Source organism: Somniosus microcephalus, unplaced genomic scaffold, assembly GCF_052327205.1.
Source record: "Somniosus microcephalus isolate GS21.2 unplaced genomic scaffold, FLI_Smic_1.0 unresolved_chr2, whole genome shotgun sequence".
Taxonomy (NCBI): domain Eukaryota; kingdom Metazoa; phylum Chordata; class Chondrichthyes; order Squaliformes; family Somniosidae; genus Somniosus; species Somniosus microcephalus.
The window spans coordinates 82,481,600-82,501,171 of NW_028225180.1; the positions used below are offsets into that span (position 1 = coordinate 82,481,600).

Sequence of the window (19,572 nt, forward strand, 5' to 3'; positions counted from 1 at the left end):
AGGGAGGGCGGGTCTGACGGACGGAGAAGCCAGCCAATAGCGGCGGGGGACCCGCCCCCGGATGCGGGAGCGGACCAATGGGAGCGGGAGGTGGGCGGGGATCGAGAGAGAGCGAGGGAGAGAAAGGGGGAGGAGGAGGAGGGAAAATGGGGGCCGCTGTGGGCTGGAGTCGGTGAGGAGAGGAGAGGCGAGGCGGCGGATGGGCCGGATCGGGCCGGGCCGCCTGCTAGTCGGTTCGGAGGGCGATGAAGGATGGGCTCGCAGGCGCTGCAGATCCTCCGCCAGGGGGTGTGGGCCTCGCTGACCGGCGGCTGGTACTTCGACCCCCACCAGAGCAAGTTCTCCAACTGCTTCCACCTCTACGTCTGGCTCCTGCTGCTCTGCTTCCCCTTCCTGCTCTTCATGGTGAGTGGGCCGGGCCAGGCCGGGCAGGATCCCCATCCCGGGCCACAAGTCCCAATCTTCGCCCCTTATTATGCCCCCCCCACCCGCCTCATATTTGGTTGGTCTTCATGCCCTCCTCTCAAATTTGGGGATCTTCATGCCACTTTGAGGTGGGTCTCCCTGCCTCTTAAGTTTGTGGTGGTCTTCATGCCCCCTTACATTTGGTTGATCTCCATTCCCATCTCAAATTTGGGTGGACTTCATGCTCCCCTCCTCACATTTGGGGGTCTTCATGTCCTCCTCCTCAAATTTGAGGGTCTTCATGTCGTCCTCCTCAAATTTGAGGGTCTTCATGTCGTCCTTCTCAAATTTGAGGGTCTTCATGTCGTCCTCCTCAAATGTGAGGGTCTTCATGTCGTCCTCCTCAAATGTGAGGGTCTTCATGTCGTCCTCCTCAAATGTGAGGGTCTTCATGTCGTCCTCCTCAAATGTGAGGGTCTTCATGTCGTCCTCCTCAAATTTGAGGGTCTTCATGACGTCCTCCTCAAATTTGAGGGTCTTCATGTCGCCTTCCTCAAATTTGAGGGTCTTCATGTCGCCCTCCTCAAATTTGAGGGTCTTCATGTCGCCTTCCTCAAATTTGAGGGTCTTCATGTCGCCCTCCTCAAATTTGAGGGTCTTCATGTCGCCCTCCTCAAATTTGAGGGTCTTCATGTCGCCCTCCTCAAATTTGAGGGTCTTCATGTCGCCCTCCTCAAATTTGAGGGTCTTCATGTCGCCCTCCTCAAATTTGAGGGTCTTCATGTCGCCCTCCTCAAATTTGAGGGTCTTCATGTCGCCCTCCTCAAATTTGAGGGTCTTCATGTCGTCGTCCTCAAATTTGAGGGTCTTCAAGTTCCCAAATTTGAGTTGGGTCTCCCTGCCACTTAGGTTTGGAGTGCTCTTCATATTTGGTGGTCTTCATGCCCCCTTAAATTTGGTTGATCTCCATTCCTCTCTCAAATTTGGGTGGACTTCATGCTCCCCTCCTCACATTTGAGGGTCTTCACAGTCCTCCTCTCAAATGTGAGGGTCTTCACGGTCCTCCTCTCAAATGTGAGGGTCTTCACGGTCCTCCTCTCAAATGTGAGGGTCTTCACGGTTCCCCCCCTCAAATTTGGTTGGTCTTCACACTCCCCATCTCAAATTTGGTTGGTCTTCATGCTCCCAAATTTGAGGTGGGGCTCCCTGCCACTTGGGGTGGTCTTCATATTTGGTGGTCTTCATCCCCCCCTTAAATTTGTTTGATCTCCATTCCCCTCTCAAATTTGGGTGGACTTCATGCTCCCACCCTCAAATTTGAGGGTCTTCATGTCTCCTCCTCAAATTTGGGGGTCTTCATGCCCCTCCTCAAATTTGGGGGTCTTCGTGTCCTCCTCAAATTTGGGATGGGTCTCCGCGGGCCCCCCTCATGCATGGGGGGTCTCCGCGACGCCCCACATTTACGGGCGGTTGTCTCTATGCCCCCTACGGTTGGAGTCATTTCTACACCCTGACGTTTGGGGAGATCTTGATGTCGCCCTTTTATGCCGTGCTGTGATTTAAAAAAAAAAAAAAAAAAAAAAATTCCCACTGATCACTCTGATCCAGATAAGTTTAATTTTTGTATTGGGGCTCTGGCTGCTACTGCTTATAATTACACACCGTGAGTTTTCGATCAGTTATGGTCATGCCGTCGAGCAGAAATGTATTTTCACTGCATTTTGGGTGCCTTCGCCCCATATTTTCAGGGGGTGGGAGGGTGCCTCGGGGCCCCACCTTTGCTGCTCTGTGATGATCCAGCTCAAACCTGCTACGCTAGCGATTGTGATAATGTGGAGTTTTTAGTTTCGTATAACTCTTGTTTTTTGGGGGGTGGTTCCCCATTTTGGAGGGTCTCGTGATTTATAATTGTACGGTTCACACCGTTTTGCTGGGCGGTAGTTTAAAAACATTTTATGTCATATATTTCACTCGTGTATGGAGGTCTCCCTGCCCCCGTTTTAAGGAGGTCCCCGACCCCTTTTTGTAGAACATAGGAAAATAGGAGCAGGAGTCGGCCATTCGGCCCCTCGAGCCTGCTCCGCCATTCAATATGATCATGGCTGATCCTCTATCTCAATACCATATTCCCGCTCTCTCCCCATACCCCTTGATGCCTTTTGTGTCTAGAAATCTATCTATCTCCTTCTTAAATATATTCAGTGACTTGGCCTCCACAGCCTTCTGTGGTAGAGAATTCCACAGGTTCACCACCCTCGGAGTGAAGACATTTCTCCTCATCTCAGTCCTAAATGGCCGACCCCGTATCCTGAGACTGTGACCCCTTGTTCTAGACCGCCGCCCCCCCCCCCCCAAGCCAGGGGAAAAATCCTCCCTGCATCCAGTCTGTCCAGCCCTGTCAGAATTTTATACGTTTCAATGAGATCCCCTCTCATTCTTCTAATCTTTATAACGTGGATAAATGTGAAGTTATCCACTTCAGTAGGAAAAACAGAAAGGCAGAGTATTATTTAAATGGTGATAGATTGGGAAATGCTGATGTACAGAGGGACCTGGGTGTCCTTGTACACCAGTCACTGAAAGCAACCATGCAGGTGCAGCAAGCAGTTAGGAAGGCAAATGGTATGTTGGCCTTCATTGCAAGAGGATTTGAGTACAGGAGCAAGGATGTCTTACTACAGTTGTACAGGGCCTTGGTGCGACCACACCTGGAGTACTGTGTGCAGTTTTGGTCTCCTTACCTAAGGAAGGATATACTTGCCATAGAGGGAGTGCAGCGAAGGTTCACCAGACTGGTTCCTGGGATGGCAGGATTGTCGTATGAGGAGAGATTGGGTCGACTAGGCCTGTATTCACTAGAGTTTAGAAGAATGAGAGGGGATCTCATTGAAACGTATAAAATTCTGACAGGGCTAGACAGACTGGATGCAGGGAGGATGTTTCCCCTGGCTGGGGGCCTAGAACGAGGGGTCACAGTCTCAGGATACGGGGTAGGACATTTAGGACTGAGATGAGGAGAAATTTCTTCACTCGGAGGGTGGTGAACCTGTGGAATTCTCTACCACAGAAGGCTGTGGAGGCCCAGTCACTGAATATATTTAAGAAGGAGATAGATAGATTTCTAGACACAAAAGGCATCAAGGGGTATAGGGAGAGAGCGGGAATATGGTATTGAGATAGAGGATCAGCCATGATCATATTGAATGGTGGAGCAGACTCGAATGGCCGACTCCTGCTCCTATTTCACTATGTTTCTAAACTCTAGTGAATACAGGCCTGTCGGAGGGGCAGTACTGAGGGAGCGCCGCACTGTCGGAGGGGCAGTACTGAGGGAGTGCCGCACTGTCGGAGGGGCAGTACTGAGGGAGCGCCGCACTGTCGGAGGGGCGGTACTGAGGGAGCGCCGCACTGCCGGAGGGGCAGTACTGAGGGAGCGCCGCACTGTCGGAGGGACAGTACTGAGGGAGTGCCGCACTGTCGGAGGGGCAGTACTGAGGGAGTGCCGCACTGTCGGAGGGGCAGTACTGAGGGAGCGCCGCACTGTCGGAGGGACAGTACTGAGGGAGTGCCGCACTGTCGGAGGGGCGGTACTGAGGGAGCGCTGCACTGTCGGAGGGGTGGTACTGAGGGAGTGTCGAAGGGGCGGTACTGAGGGAGCGCCGCACTGTGGGAGGGGCAGTACTGAGGGAGCGCCGCACTGTCGGAGGGACAGTACTGAGGGAGTGCCGGTGGTCGTGAAATGCGTGGGAGAAATGCCAGTCTTTCTTTATTTGGGCTCTCTACAATCAGACGGATACAGCACAGGCGGAGGCCATTCAGCCCATCGTGCCTGTGCCGGCTCTTTGCAACAGCCTGATCAAGGCCGTGATTTCTGATTTTTACAGTTGTAATTCTGTTCTCTTTTTTTCCCCTGGAAAATATATATTCTTTCTGCTTGAGTTTTTTGTGGTTGATGATTCTGAGCTCTGGGAAGTGCCTGAGGAATGTAGACAGTGGGTAGCGAGTCTTCTGGGTCTTTAACTGCCCGAGACTGGTATTTTAAATATGAATTTGTTTTTAATTTTTACCCCCCCCCCCCCCCCCCCCACACTTTCAGGGCTGCCGACCATTTGGGTGCTGCGATTTTTATAAATCAATATGCCATGATCAGCCATGATCCATTTGGAATGGCGGAACAGGTTCGAGGGGCTGAATGGCCTCCTCCTGTTCTTATGACGGAGCTTGGCCAGAATGATACCGGGGCTTAAAGGTTAAACTATGAGGACAGACTGCATAGACTTGTATTCTCTCGCGTTTAGAATTTTAAGGGGTGATCTGATCGAGGTGTTTAAGATGATGAAAGGATTCGATAAGGTAGATAGAGAGAGACTATTTCCTCTGGCAGGGGGTGTCCAGAACAAGGGCAGGGGGGCGTAACCTTAAAATTCGAGCCAGGCCGTTCAGGGGCGATGTCAGGAAGCACTTCTTCACACACAGGGTGGTGGAAATCTGGAACACTCTCCCCCAGAAAGCTGTTGACGCTGGGGGTCAATTGGAGCATTCAAAAGTGAGATTGATAGATTTTGTTAAGTGAGGGTATTAAGGGTTACGGAACCAAGGCGGGTAGATGGAGTTAAGATAGAGATCAGCCGCGATCTAATTGAAAGACGGAACAGACTCGAGGGGCTGAATGGCCTCCTCCTGTTTCTATGACTGTAAGCTTTGCTTGACTTTCAGTTGTGGTGTCTGTGTATAAATGGTGTGGGGGTGGGGTGGGAGGGGCGGGGTGCGTATGTGGTTGTGGAGTCGTCTGCAAGGACTGTTTTGCTGCATATTGTGGGGACAGTTGATGAATTCCCCCATGATTCTGACCCCATATCCTCTGCATCACCACGACCGCCTACTTCTGCCGCCTTAACATCGCCTGTCTCCGCTCCTGCCTCAGCCTATCCGCTGCTGAAACCCTCATCCACGCCTTTGTCACCTCCGGACTTGACTATTCCAACACACTCCTGGCCAGCCTCCCACATTCCACCCTACGTAAACTTGAGGTCATCCAAAACTCTGCTGCCCCGTGTCCTAACTCGCACCAAGTCCCGTTCGCCCATCACCCCCTGTGCTCGCTGACCTACATTGGCTCCCGGTTAAGCAGCGCCTCGATTTTAAAATTCTTCATCCTTGTTTTCAAATTCCCTCAGTGGCCCTCGCCCCCCTCCCTATCTCTGTAACCTCCTCCAGCCCCACAACCCTCCGAGATCTCGGCGCTCCTCCAATTCTGGCCTTTGTGCATCCCCCGATTTCCATCGCCCCACCATTGGCGGCCGTGCCTTCAGCCGCCTGGGCCCCGAGCTCTGGAATTCCCTCCCTAAACCTCTCCGCCTCTCTCTCCTCCTTTAAGACGCTCCTTAAAACCGACCTCTTTGACCGAGCTTTTGGTCATTTGTCCTAATATCTCCTTATGTGGCTTGGGGTCAGATTTTGTTTGATAATCGCTCCTGTGAAGTGCCCTGGGACATTTTACTACATTAAAGGCGCTATATAAATACAAGTTGCTGTTGAACCTAAATCTCCAAATCCCTCGTCCGTCTTTCTGATGAAACGCTAAACCGAGGCCTCGTCTGCTCTCTCAGGTGGACGTAAAAGATCCCACGGCCACTATTGGAAGAAGAGCAGGGGGAGTTCTCCCCGGTGTCCTGGGCCCAATATTTATCCCTCAACCAACATCACTAAAAAACAGATGATCTGGTCATTATCACATTGCTGTTTGTGGGAGCTTGCTGTGCGCCAATTGGCTGCTGCATTTCCCACATTGCAACACTTCAGAAAGTACTTCATTGGCTGTAAGGCGCTTTGGGACGTCCGGTGGTCGTGAAAGGTGCTGGAGAAATGCGAGCCTTTTCTCTTTTTAATGGTCTGAGGGGGAGTAACGCACTGCTGTTCCTAAGAAATCCGTGTATTGATCCGTTGTGATGGCTTGGGTGGTTATTGTTCACTGTTAAAGCATGGCTTCCAAGCAGTTGATCAGATTTACGTGACCCACATCTTTTAGAAAGCAGCTACGGGCCAGTACGTTTTGAAGTGATCGTTCGACCTCTCCTCTAAGGTCAGAAAACTCCAATTCCGTTACTGGTGATAAACTATTCCAGTCAGCTGCTGGCTGTCTCTCTCGAATTGATCTGATATGGAATCTGATACACAAGGTGACTTGTACCCTTGACTCCATTACTGTGTCGCAGGGGCAGGGCTGCCGGGTATGTTGGGCGGGTGCAAGGTATCGCGCTGTTTCGCGAGCAGCGGACTGCACAGACGTTCCGCGGTGTCATGCTCGCAGTCCTGTTCCCCTCTGTCCTTTCACATCTCCTCCATTGACTCCCCGTTTTCTTCCCCCTCCCCCAATGCATTCAAAACCTCGGTCTCTGTCCCCTCCGGCCCACTGATTCTGCCCCCCCCCCCCTGCTCCAGCCTTCCTTCCTTCCTCCCTCCCCATCCCATCCTAACTCGCATCAAGTCCCGTTCACCCATCACCCCCCTGTGCTTGCTTGACCTACATCGGCACCCGGTTCTGCAACACCTCGATTTTAAAAATTCCCATCCTCATTTTCAGATCACTCCATGGCCTCGCCCCCCCCTCCCTATCTCTGTAACATCCTACAACCCTCCTGATACCTCTGCATTCCTCCAATTAAACATAGAAACATAGAAGATAGGGGCAGGAGTAGGCCATTCGGCCCCTCAAGCCTGCTCCACCATTTAATGAGATCATGGCTGATCATCCAAATTCAGTACCCTGTCCCTGCCTTCTCTCCATATCCCTTAATCCCTTTAGCCTTAAGAAATATATCCAACTCCTTCCTGAATATATTTAATGAATTGGCCTCAACCACCTTCTGTGGTAGAGAATTCCACAGGTTCACCACTCTCTGGGTGAAGAAATTCCTCCTCATCTCTGTCCTAAATGGCTTACCCCTTATCCTTAGACTGTGACCCCTGGTTCTGGATTCCCCCGCCATCGGGAACATCTGCTCTCTTAAGCGTCCCCGATTTTAATCGCTCCACCACTGACGGCCGTGCCTTCAGCTGCCTGGGCCCTGAGCTCTGGAATTCCCTCCCTAAACACACACACACACTCTCTCTCTCTCTCTCTCTCCTCCTTTAAGACGCTCCTTAAAACCGACCTCTTTGACCAAGCTTTTGGTCGCCTGCACCAATCTCTCCTTATGTGGCTCAGTGTCAAATCTTTGTCTGATTTACGCTCCTGTGAAGCACCTTGGGATGTCTTGCTACGTTAAAGGCGCTATATAAATACAAGTTGTTGTTGGCGGGGACATCTTGGCCCACTCTCGGGATGGGGGGGGGCGGGGGTGGTGGTGATTGACGAGCAGGGATTGGTAGAATGCGGGGCGGCGGGGTTGAGGGTCCTCTTCACACCTCACGGCATCCATTTGACCCTTGTCCGCGGCTGAAATTCTGTTGGTACGTTTTGGGATTGGGTGCAATGACGGTCCCCTCACAGTTGCACTCGTGACTTCCTGTGTGTGTGACCCCCACCCTGAGCCATACACCCTCCAGCTCAAGAAAGAACGGACTTACATTTATATAGCACCTTGGGATGGCCCGAAGCACTTCACACTATTGAAGTGTGGTCACTGTTGTAATGTAGGAAACGCGGCAGCCAATTTGCGCACAGCAAGCTCCCACAAACAGCAATGTGATAATGACCAGATAATCTGTTTTACTAATGTTGGTTGAGGGATAAATGTTGGCCCCAGGAGACCGGGGAGAACTCCCCCCTGCTCTTTGGGATAGTGGCCGTGGGAATCTTTTACCCGAGAGGGCAGACGGAGCCTCGGTTCAGCGTCTACATCCGACAGTGCGGCGCTCCCTCAGCACTGCACCGGGGATTGTCGGCCTGGATTTTGTGCTGGAATCTCTCGAGGCTCGAACCCATGCCCTTTGTTATAAATCTCATCATCAGGAAGAAACGACTCGTGAAATAACACTGGACGGCCAGCTGGTGGCGCTGTCCAAGGAGTATAAATACTCGGGCGTGGGCCCAGCTTGCTCAGGGACATTTTGTAAGACAGGAACTAGTGAAGTACAACTAGACCTCCATGTTTTGAAACAAGTTGATTAAAGCCTTGCTTTATACTCACACCAAGTGTGTAGTGAGTTTTATTACGTCACCCTTCTGACTCTGAATCGAGCGAGAGCTGGAGTGCTACCCACCGAGCCCAGTGTTCTGTGACCCTTGCCCGATCGCGTGCTGCCCCTCTGGTCCCTCCCAGCGCGTGGCCCATGAGACTGGACAATGCCAGGAACCGTTGTGGAAAGGTTCTTGTGCCCGAACTTGCAGAGTCCTGATTGTTAGGGGGGGCGGCAGGATATCTCGAGGGTTTGCCTGGCATTCACGTCTTGTGTTTACTTCTGCCCCCCAGGCTTTGCCACCCAGCACCTCCATTGCTGGCATCTACTGCGCCATCGTTGCCCTGTTCTTCACCATGGTCAAGTCCATCAACTACCGCCTGCACGCCATGTTTGACGAGGGGGAGATTGTGGAGAAGACGAACCCGTCGCTCGCCCCGGACGGCGCCAAGCTTGAAGAGTGTGAGCTGGGGGGCGGCGAGGACAACAGCGCCATCAGGTGAGGGTTCTAGGAGGCGAAAACCCAAGTGTTGGCACGAAGGATCCTGTTAATTATTCCCCTTCCCCCTCCCACCTGACTTTGTGAGGCGGAGTGTGTGTGGGGTGGGGCGGCTCATCCAATTGGTCACCCGCCAAGTTTGAGTCTCGGCGGTGGGTATTCGACCATGGGGGGCTTCACACTTGTCGTCCAAACTCCCCTCTAACCCTGGCAGTACGGCCCCTTGATGTGAGGTGGGTGGGGGGGGTGGTGGTGTTAACGTGATGCGGTAAGGAGATGGGAAGGATAAATGACAGAGCTTTGGTCACGTCTCTTGGGATGACCCAAAACATTTCATATACGACAAATGCAGTGGCTGTTCTGTAGGATGACTGTAGCAGTGTGATGGTTGATCCGGTCGTTGGTTTTTGCGGGGGTGGGGGGGGATGCCGGTTGAGGGAGGAATGCGGGCCGGGAGACAGCAACTCCCTCAGTACCCGCACTGGGGGCAGCATCGGACATTATGGGCTCGGGCGTCTGGAGTGGGGCTCGAATCCACAGCCTTCTGACTCCGAGAGGAGAGCGCGACCGACCGACCGAGCCAAACTGCTCAGCAAGCTTCCTGACCGACAGTGACGGCCCGGGAATCGAGTTGCACCTCTGCTGAAGTGCGGTTCAGTCGTGTTAACTGTTGGCCTGAGGAGCTTGAGTGCCTCGGAGGGCTGTCCACCCGCTATTGGGCTGCATATAGTGACACCACACCGACCAGAATGGAGATGATTGGGTAATTCCCTCGTCAATCACTACTGTAAGTGACTGGGATTGATTTTTCATACATAATTTATTTGTAACTATCCGCTACTCACTGCATTCTGTTTGCTGTAGTTTTTAGAGACTTTCTTTAAATAGATTCTGTAGACTGTTTGCTGCAGTTCGTAAATTAAATAGATTCTGTAGACTGCTGCAGTTCGTAAATTAAATAGATTCTGTAGACTGTTTGCTGCAGTTTGTAAATGAACTAGATTCTGTAGACTGTTTACTGCAGTTCGTAAAGACTTGTTTAAATAGATTCTGTAGACTGCTGTAGTGCACTGTTTAAACACACTGTTTGATATAAAGTAGACTCTGTTTGCCGTAAGTTCCGCCCCACCTCCAACTCAGTGGCTCACACAGTGGTGTCAGTAGACTATTATCTGTTTTTAATGCCCCCGGGACCAGCTGGTTGCAGCTGCCCGAAGTGTGTCTCCGCACTCCGACGGTCGTGGTTGGTACCAGTGCGAGGAGCCGATGCAGGCGGCTTCACTCGGCTGTTCCGCCAAATACAGTTGGTTTCCGATTTTTGTTTGGGTGGAGTTGGCATCATGCGGTGCGGTCCCCACCACCTTTTCAATTCGGGATCCTTACCTCTTCAAAATTCTAGGCATGCGGGAGTCCGATGGATTAAGCACCCACCGCGTGAAGCGGGCATAATCGCGAACACGCCCACTGTACGATATAGCGGGCATGTGCGATATAATCATACAGCGCAGAAGGAGGCCATTCGGCCCATCGTACCTGCGCCAGATTGTTTGAAAGAACTGTCCAATTAGTCTCATTCCCCTCTCTTTCTCCACAGCCCTGCAAATTTTTTCACCTTGAAGTGTTTATCCAATTCCCCTTTTGAAAGTTACTATTGAATCTGCTTCCACCGCACTTTCAGGCAGCGCGTTCCAGATCACAACAACTCGCTGCGTAAAAACATTCTCCTCATCTCCCCCTCTGGTTCTTTTGCCGATTATCTTCAATCTGTGTTCTCTGGTTACCGACCCTCCTGCCACTGGAAACAGTTTCTATCTACCCCATCAAAACCCCTTCATGACATTGAACGCCTCTACTAAATCTCCCCTTAACCTTCTCTGCTCGAAGGAGAACAGCCCCGGCTTCTCCAGTTCCGGAGCAGGGACATGTTATTGTCAACCTGCTGTTGATTCGGTCTTTTCTCCCCCCCACCCTCTCTTCCTGTGACCTGCAGGGACCCGGGAGGAGGAGTCGAGATGACGGTGTTTCGAAAGGCGAACACCACTCCGCCCGTGCGCTGCAGCTCACAGCACTCTGTCTTCGGGTTCAACCAGGTCTCGGTGAGTACCGTGCGGGGGACGGGAGCGGAGAGGCTCGTGCGTGTATATATAGAGTCTCTGTCACAGTGCGGACAGTAATGCCGAGGAGTCGGGTTGTAACTGAATTGTGGCGACTTAGTATTTTGCATTCCCTCTCTCGCGCTCTCTCTCTCGCTCTCTCTCTCTCTCTCTCTCTCTCTCTCTCTCCTCGCTCTCTCCCCTCTCTCTCTCTCTCTCTCCTCTCTCCCCTCTCTCTCTCTCTCTCTCTCTCTCTCTCCCCTCTCTCTCTCTCTCCCCTCTCTCTCTCTCTCCCCTCTCTCTCTCCCCTCTCCCCTCTCTCTCTCTCTCTCTCTCCCCTCTCTCTCTCTCTCCCCCCTCCCCCTCTCTCTCCCCTCTCTCTCTCTCCCCCTCTCTCTCTCTCCCCCCCTCTCTCTCTCCCCCCTCTCTCTCTCCCCCCTCTCTCTCTCCCCCCTCTCTCTCTCCCCCCCTCTCTCTCTCCCCCCTCTCTCTCCCCTCTCCCCCCCCTTCTCTCGCCCCCCCCTCTCTCGCCCTCCCCTCCCCCCCCCTCTCGCCCTCCGCTTCCCCCCCCTCCCTCCCTCTCTCGCTTCCCCCTCTCTCGCTTCCCCCCCCCTCGGGTCGAGAGTTGGGCCAGGGCAGCTGGAGCAGCGAGGGGGATGCACAGGCGGGCCGAGTGGGATGGGACGTGAAGCTGGAGGTGTTTATGTAGGTCCAGGGAGGCGGGCCGAGGTCACGGAGGGACTGGCAGATGTGAACAAGTATTCAATGGGGATCATCCAAGTGGATTTGATGGGGATTGCCAGCTCTCAAGCCCTGCTGTTCAGTCTGTTCGTACAGTATAACCGAGCCTGATGTTGGCTTTTTGCTGAAAACTGCCCTTTTTAAAAACGTCTTTTGATTCTAGGAATTGTTGCCCCACCTGGAAGACAGTGGAACATCTAAAGGTAGGTTGTCTCTTCTGCTGGGTCAATGAGGGGAAACCTGGAACAGGCAGCCTGGGGTCTTGTAGCCAGGCCCAGGCCTGAGGGTTGGCTGCTTTTTTTGGCATTCTCAGTTAGTTGAGGATTTCCTCCACCGAGGCACTGTCCGTAGCCGGGCTGCAGTTCCACCGGAGTGACGGAGCTCCCGGTACCTTGTCCGCGTTGTGCCACTCTTCGTATATGGGACTAGACAACGGTGACGGGTCTGTTTGACCGGGCCGGAGGGACGGGGGTGGTGGAGAAAGAGCGCTACCTGCAAGCCCGATCCTGCCCGGCCTAACGCGCATGCACATCCTCTGTCTGTCTTTCTCTGCCTGTCTGTCTGTGTGTGCGCGCGCGCCTGTCTGTTTGTCTGTGTGTGCGCGCGCGCCTGTCTGTCTGTCTGTGTGTGCGCGCGCCTGTCTGTCTGTCTGTGTGCGCGCGCGCCTGTCTGTCTGTCTGTGCGCGCGCGCCTGTCTGTCTGTCTGTGTGCGCGCGCCTGTCTGTGCGCGCGCGCCTGTCTCTGCGCGCGCCTGTCTGTCTGTCTGTGTGTGCGCGCGCGCCTGTCTGTGTGTGCGCGCCTGTCTGTGTGTGCGCGCGCCTGTCTCTGCGCGCGCCTGTCTGTGTTTGTGTGTGCGCGCGCCTGTCTCTCTGTCTCTGTGCGCGCGCCTGTCTGTCTGTCTCTGTGCGCGCGCGCCTGTCTCTGTGTGCGCGCGTCTGTCTCTGTGTGCGCGCGCCTGTCTCTCTGTCTCTGTGCGCGCGCCTGTCTCTGTGTGTACGCGCACCTGTCTCTCTGTCTCTGTGTGCGCGCGCCTGTCTCTCTGTCTCTGTGCGCGCGCCTGTCTCTGTGTGTGCGCGCACCTGTCTCTCTGTCTCTGTGTGCGCGCGCGCCTGTCTCTCTGTCTCTGTGTGTGCGCGCGCCTGTCTCTCTCTCTCTCTGTGTGTGCGCGCGCCTGTCTCTCTCTGCGCGCGCGCCTGTCTGTCTGTCTCTGTGCGCGTGCCTGTCTCTCTCTCTGTGTGCGCGCGCCTGTCTCTGTCTCTGTGCGCGCGCCTGTCTCTCTCTGCGCGCGCGCCTGTCTCTCTCTCTCTGCGCGCGCGCCTGTCTCTCTGTGCGCGCGCCTGTCTCTCTGTCTCTGTGTGTGTGCGCGCCTGTCTCTCTGTCTCTGTGCGCGCGCGCCTGTCTCTCTGTCTCTGTGCGCGCCTGTCTCTGTGTGCGCGCGCGCCTGTCTCTCTCTCTCTCTGCGCGCCTGTCTCTCTCTGTGTGTGCGCACGCCTGTCTCTCTCTCTCTGTGTGTGCGCGCGCGCCTGTCTCTCTCTCTCTCTGTGTGCGCGCCTGTCTCTCTGTCTGTCTGTCCTTTAGCTCGGTGTCGCATTTTGTCTGATTACGCTCGTCTGAAGCGCAATATAAATGCAAGTTGTTGTTGCGTGTGTCTGTCTCATCACTCGATGATCAGGACAGAATTCTGTGACTCCCCCACCTCCTCCCCCCCCCTCTCCCCTCCCTATCTCAGTGATGCCGAGATGAGCGAGTTCAGCGCAGACTGGGAGTCGGTCCAGATGAACTTGTGGTGCCTTTACTCCGACGCCTTCGCTGTGAATCGGGGAGCCCTCTCGGGGTTCTCTGGGGCTTGTCGCTCCCCTTCAGTCTTGGCACTGGGTGTTGGCCGTGTGCTATCTGAGCAGAAGCTCATATCTGGACTCAAGCGTTTCTTGTGTGATCAACAGGTATCAGAGAATTGGTCCGTGAACAGGGGAGTAAGAATGTTATCGTCACATCAGCTGACAGAGAATTATTAAAACTGAACATGCTGGATACAGCAGGTGAGCTATTGGCATGGGTCTGTCTTGTCCGCTCCTAAGCCTGTGCCTCGCTCAGATTTTGGCAACGTTTCATGTTGGGTTAGTGAAAAGTTTGTTGTTCATTCAGCAGCCCGAACCCGCCTCCCCCCGGATCCAACCACCTGCTCTACCATTTGTTGAGTTATTGATCTCTCCACAGCCTCCGCTCTTGACATCCCCTGCTCTTGATCTCTGTGCTCCTGCAATTCTGGCCTCTCGTGCATCCCCACACTCCTTGTGCCCCACCATTGGTGGCCGTGCCTTCAGCTGCCTGGGCCCTGAGCTCTGGAATTCCCTCCCTAAACCTCTCCGCCTCTCTCTCTCTCACTCTCCTCTAAGATGCTCCTTAAAACCGACCTCTCTGACCAAGCTTTTGGTTCCCTGCCCTGATATCTCCTTATGTGGCCTCGGTGTCAAATTCTGTTGGATAATCGCTCCCCGTGAAGCAACTTGGGACGTTTTACTATGTTAAAAGCGCTGTGTAAATGTTGTTTTTCCTCTTTCGATCCCCTTGCTACTCAATCTGTTACCGCCCCCCCCCGGCATCAGATTATCCCAGGCTTTTAGATAAGATAAACGACCAGATCACTGTTTTTCAGTGATGTTGGCTGAGGGTTAAATATTGGCCCAGGACTCCCTTGCTCTTCTTCCAATAGTGGCCGTGGGATCTTTTACGTCCACCCGAGAGGGCAGACGGGGCCTCGGTTTAACGTCTCATCCGGAAATCGGCATCTCCGACAGTGCGGCGCTCCCTCAGTACTGCCCCTCCGACAGTGCGGCGCTCCCTTAGTACCGCCCCTCCGATGGCGCGGCGCTCCCTCAGTACCGCCCCTCCGACGGTGCGGCGCTCCCTCAATATTGCCCCTCCGACAGCACGGCGCTCCCTTAGTACCGCCCCTCCGACGGCGCGGCGCTCCCTCAGTTCCACCCCTCCGACAGTGCGGCGCTCCCTCAGTACTGCACTGGGAGTGCCTGCCTAGATTTTTGTGCTCAAGTCTCTGGAGTGGGGCTCGAACCCACAACCTTCTGACTTACAGGCGAGAGAGCTACCCACTGAGCCACAGCTGAAGTAATGGAGAGGTATTACTGATGCATTACTAATGTCACAAAGACAACGGGACATAGGCAGCCTAAAGTAGGTGTGTGTCATATAAATGTAAGATAGTCTCAATTAAATCCAGTAGGGAATTCAGGAGAAACTTCTTTACCCAGAGAGTGCTGAGAATGTGGAACTCGCCGCCACAGGGAGTGGTTGAGGCGAATAGTATCGATGTGTTTAAGGGGAAGCTGAATAAACACACGAGGGTGAAAGGAATAGAAGGTTATGTTGATGGGGTGAGATGAAGAGGGGTGGGAGGAGGCTCGTGTGGAGCAGAAACACCGGCACGGAGCTGTTGGGTTGAATGGCCTGTTTCTGTGCTGTGAATTCTCTGTATATATCGAAACATGAACTGAAAAGACAGTTGGCTAACTCGAAGGTTTGTCTTTTTTTTTGCCGTTTCAGATCCGCAGATGGCACAAATGGCTGACGAGCGCCCCCTGCCACCCGAAGCGGGCCCGGCGGCGGCGGGCGCCTGTACCACGGGTAAAAGACTGCCCTCGCTCCCCGTCCAGGCGACGCTGCCCTCCTGTCGGGGCCTGGGGCCTGCTTTCTCCCCCTCCGCCGCCTGCGACCCGCCTCAGCGCCTGCCGCCCGGGCACCCCCTGCCCTTCAGCCTGCTGGAGCAGATCGGGGCCTGGCGCCCCGGCGAGTCGGAGAGCCTGTGCGCGACCCTGCTGGGCCCCTTGCTGCGCGACGGCCTGGGAGGAGACGAAGACGAGGAGGGCCCCGGGGCGCAGACCGGCGGCGGGGCCGCTGCCCAGGAGCCGGCGGGCGGCCTCGAGCGACTGGGCGGCAAAACGGCCGGCTCCACCGACAGCTGCTTCAGCGGCACGGACCGGGAGACGCAGAGCACCGTCAGCAGCTACCGCAGCGAGAAGACTAGCTCCACCCGCCTGGAGAGCCCGTCCCTCCTCGCCCCCCGGCCGGGCGGGGCCTCCGGAGACGCTGTCCTGCAGAGCGCCGGGCAGAAGGGCCCGCCGGGCCGCAAGGCGGGCAGCGACACGGACAACCTCTCCGACAGCGAGATGGCCGCCACGCCCGATCTCAGCGACCCGGGCGACGGGGGGTCGGAGTTCCCCTTCGCCGGCGACAAGAGCCTGGCGGCGGGCGGGGCCGACCCCCTGACCGCCTGGCTGACTGACAAGATGGCCGCCCCCCTCGCCCGCGACCTTCGCCATCAGCGGCCAGGCCGACTCATCCGCGCCCGCCCTGCTGGAGCTGGAGGCGGAGCAGGTGGTGCGGCCCAAAGACTTGAAACTGCTGCGGCGAGGCTCGGGCCGGAAGAAGGCGGCCAAGAGGCGCGGCGGGGGCTTCGATTACCGGCGGGAGTACGCGCCGGTCAGGACGGCTAAGGCCTTCGGCGAGAGCTTCTTCGAGGACGAGGACTCGAGCGACCAGAGCGACCTGAGCCGCACCTCCAGCCTGCGCTCGCAGCCCAACTACAGCAGCTCCTCCAGCTCCTCCAGCGCCACCTCGCAGTCCTGCTCCTCGCCCGACGCCTTGCGGCGCAAGAGCCGGCGCGGGGGGCGGCGCCCGGCCCGCTCCGAGTCGGAGCCCGCTGTCGCCGTCCCCGCCCAGCCCCTGCCCGGCCCGGCCGGCGCCAAGACGCACGCCCGGGTGCTGAGCATGGACGGTGGGGGCGGAGGCGGGCACGCGGCCGAGGGCGCCGGGGCGGGCAGTGCCCGCACGCTGACCGCCTCCAAGTCGGACCTGGAGGCCCGGGAGGGCGAGCTGCGGGGGCGGGACCGCTTTGCGCGGCGGCTGGAGTCCGTCGGCAGTTCGTGGAGCCAGTCAGTCAGTCCGGCCGGCTGGGCCGCTGACCTCACCGACGAGGGGGCGGTCGGAGGAGGTGGGTCAAGGGTCGGGTCGCACAGATTAAACCTCTTTACATTGATAAACGGGGAAGGGGTGAAGTGGCAGAGAGCAGCACCAGGAGAGAGAGAGAGAGAGGCACTTGGTAAGAGAGGGGGATGGACTGGGCCGAAGAGAGGGGGATGGACTGGGCAGAGAGGGATAGAGAGGGGCCAGCACCGACAGCAAGAGAGGGATAGAGACAGAGGGGACAGCACTGGGAGCGAGAGAGCGCAGCACCAGGTGAGAGAGAGAGCGCAGCACCGAGAGGGGACAGCAAACGTGTGTGTGTGAGAGAGAGAGCGCGCAGCACCGGGTGAGGTTGAGAGGGGGCAGCACCGGGTGAGATTGAGAGGGGGCAGCACCGGGTGAGATTGAGAGGGGGCAGCACCGGGTGAGATTGAGAGGGGGCAGCACCGGGTGAGATTGAGAGGGGGCAGCACCGGGTGAGATTGAGAGGGGGCAGCACCGGGTGAGATTGAGAGGGGGCAGCACCGGGTGAGATTGAGAGGGGGCAGCACCGGGTGTGAGGTACAGAGAGAGAGAGCGAGCAAGAGAGACAGACAGACTTGCATTTATATAGCGCCTCTCACGACCACCAAGCGCTTTACAGCCAATGAAGTACTTTTGAAGTGTAGTCACTGTTGTAATGTGGGAAACGCAGCAGCCAATTTGCGCACAGCAAGGTCCCACAAACAGCAATGTGATAATGACCAGTTAATCTGTTTTTATGATGTTGATTGAGGGATAAATATTGGCCCCAGGACACCGGGGAGAACTCCCCCTGCTCTTCTTCGAAATAGTGGGCGTGGGATCTTTTACGTCCACCTGAGAGCAGATGGGGCCTCGGTTTAACATCTCATCCGAAAGACGGCACCTCCGACAGTGCAGCGCTCCCTCAGTACCACTCCTCCGACAGTGCGGTGCTCCCTCAGTACTGCCCCTCCTACAGTGCGGCACTCCCTCAGTACTGCTCCTCCGACAGTGCAGCGCTCCCTCAGTTCTGTACTGGAGTGTCAGCCTAAATGTATGTGCACAAGTCCCTGGAGTGGGAGTTGAACCCACAACCTTCTGACTCGGAGGCGAGTGTGCTACCAACTGAGCCACAGCTGACACGGATAGAAAGAGAGAGGGCAGCACCAGGTGTGAGGGTTAGAGAGAAAGAGAGAGGGCAGCACCAGGTGTGAGAGGGCTAGAGACTGTGAGAGATGGATAGATAGAGAGCGAGAGCAGCACCAGGTGTGAGAGAGAGGGCATCACCGGGGAGAGGGCAGTACCGGGTGAGAGAAATAAACAGGGATGTGTTGAAGTGAGTGTGTGAGTGAGAGAGACACGAAGCACCGGGTGGGAGAGATCAGCCTGGCGTGCGATAGAATGAACAGGAAGCTCAGGGTGTACTATCTCTATAGTGCCGTGCGCTCCTGATGTGGGGCTTTTTGAGCTGCAGGGTCAAGGAGCATTGTGATCTGCTGATGGAGTATCCCTGAGATCTGCATCATGCACAGGATCTCACTGCAAAGATAATAACAGAAACTCTCTGTCTCCCCTCCTCCCCCTGCCGGGATTATCCCGTGCCTTCTGCTGTCGATCGTCACATTTCTGCATCTGTTGAAGTGTTGGCTGGAGACCTTTTCACTGCCTGTGGTTGGAAATGCTAGTCAGTTTGGATAACCTGGGGTTTTTAAACCCGTTGAGCATCCCGGATATTTTGTTCAGTCTGTCTGTGTGGTGTGCAGTCATTCTTTGCACACTTCTACACGGTGACTGTTTGGCTCAGTCGGTCTCACTCTCCCCTCTGAGTCAGAAGGCCGTGGGTTCAAGTCCCACTCCAGAGATTTGAGCACAAAAATCCAGGCTTACATTTCAGTGCAGAACTGAGGGAGCGCCACACTGTCGGAGGGGTGGTGATGTGGGAGCGCCGCACTGTCGGAGGGGCGGTACTGAGGGAGCGCCACACTGTCGGAGGGGCGGTGATGTGGGAGCGCCGCACTGTCGGAGGGGCGGTGATGTGGGAGCGCCGCACTGTCGGAGGGGCGGTACTGAGGGAGCGCCACACTGTCGGAGGGGCGGTACTGAGGGAGCGCCACACTGTCGGAGGGGCGGTGATGTGGGAGCGCCGCACTGTCGGAGGGGCGGTACTGAGGGAGCGCCGCACTGTCGGAGGGGCGGTGATGTGGGAGCGCCGCACTGTCGGAGGGGCGGTACTGAGGGAGCGCTGCACTGTCGGAGGGGCAGTACTGAGAGCGTGCTGCACTGTCGGAGGGGCGGTGATGTGGGAGCGCCGCACTGTCGGAGGGGCGGTACTGAGGGAGCGCTGCACTGTCGGCGGGGCAGTACTGAGAGCGTGCTGCACTGTCGGCGGGGCAGTACTGAGGGAGCGCCGCACTGTCGGAGGGGCGGTACTGAGGGAGCGCCGCACTGTCGGAGGGGCGGTACTGCGGGAGCGCCGCACTGTCGGAGGGGCGGTACTGAGGGAGCGCCGCACTGTCGGAGGGGCGGTACTGAGGGAGCGCTGCACTGTCAGTATCTTTCAGTTGAGACGTTAAGCTGTGGCCCTGTCGGCCCTCTGACAGTTAAAAGATCCCATGGAGCTTTAGGGTGGGGGGAGTTGCTTAAAAAGGTTCTGTATAATTGCTACAATAGCAAAATACTGCGGATGCTGGAAATCTGAAATAACAGAAAATGCTGGAAATACTCAACAGG

General features: G+C 55.8%; 2 protein-coding genes across 2 annotated transcripts in view; both read left to right on the forward strand.

The window, feature by feature from the left end:
• The first annotated feature begins 252 nt into the window (after positions 1 to 252).
• LOC147092922 (pecanex-like protein 3) lies at positions 253 to 16,370 on the forward strand. Its single transcript, XM_085976237.1, has 6 exons — positions 253 to 405; positions 8,820 to 9,025; positions 11,016 to 11,121; positions 12,023 to 12,062; positions 13,803 to 13,898; positions 15,421 to 16,370. Exons 1-6 carry the CDS (start codon positions 253 to 255, stop codon positions 16,368 to 16,370), a joined length of 1,551 nt encoding a protein of 516 aa, XP_085832363.1.
• Positions 16,371 to 16,462: 92 nt separating this feature from the next.
• Positions 16,463 to 19,572, forward strand: part of LOC147092923 (pecanex-like protein 3) — a 62,797-nt gene continuing 59,687 nt past the window's right edge. Inside the window, exon 1 of the mRNA XM_085975707.1 lies at positions 16,463 to 16,867. Coding sequence (XP_085831833.1) covers positions 16,645 to 16,867 — 223 coding nt within the window. The 5' untranslated portion in view covers positions 16,463 to 16,644. The remainder of the gene's footprint in view (positions 16,868 to 19,572) is intronic.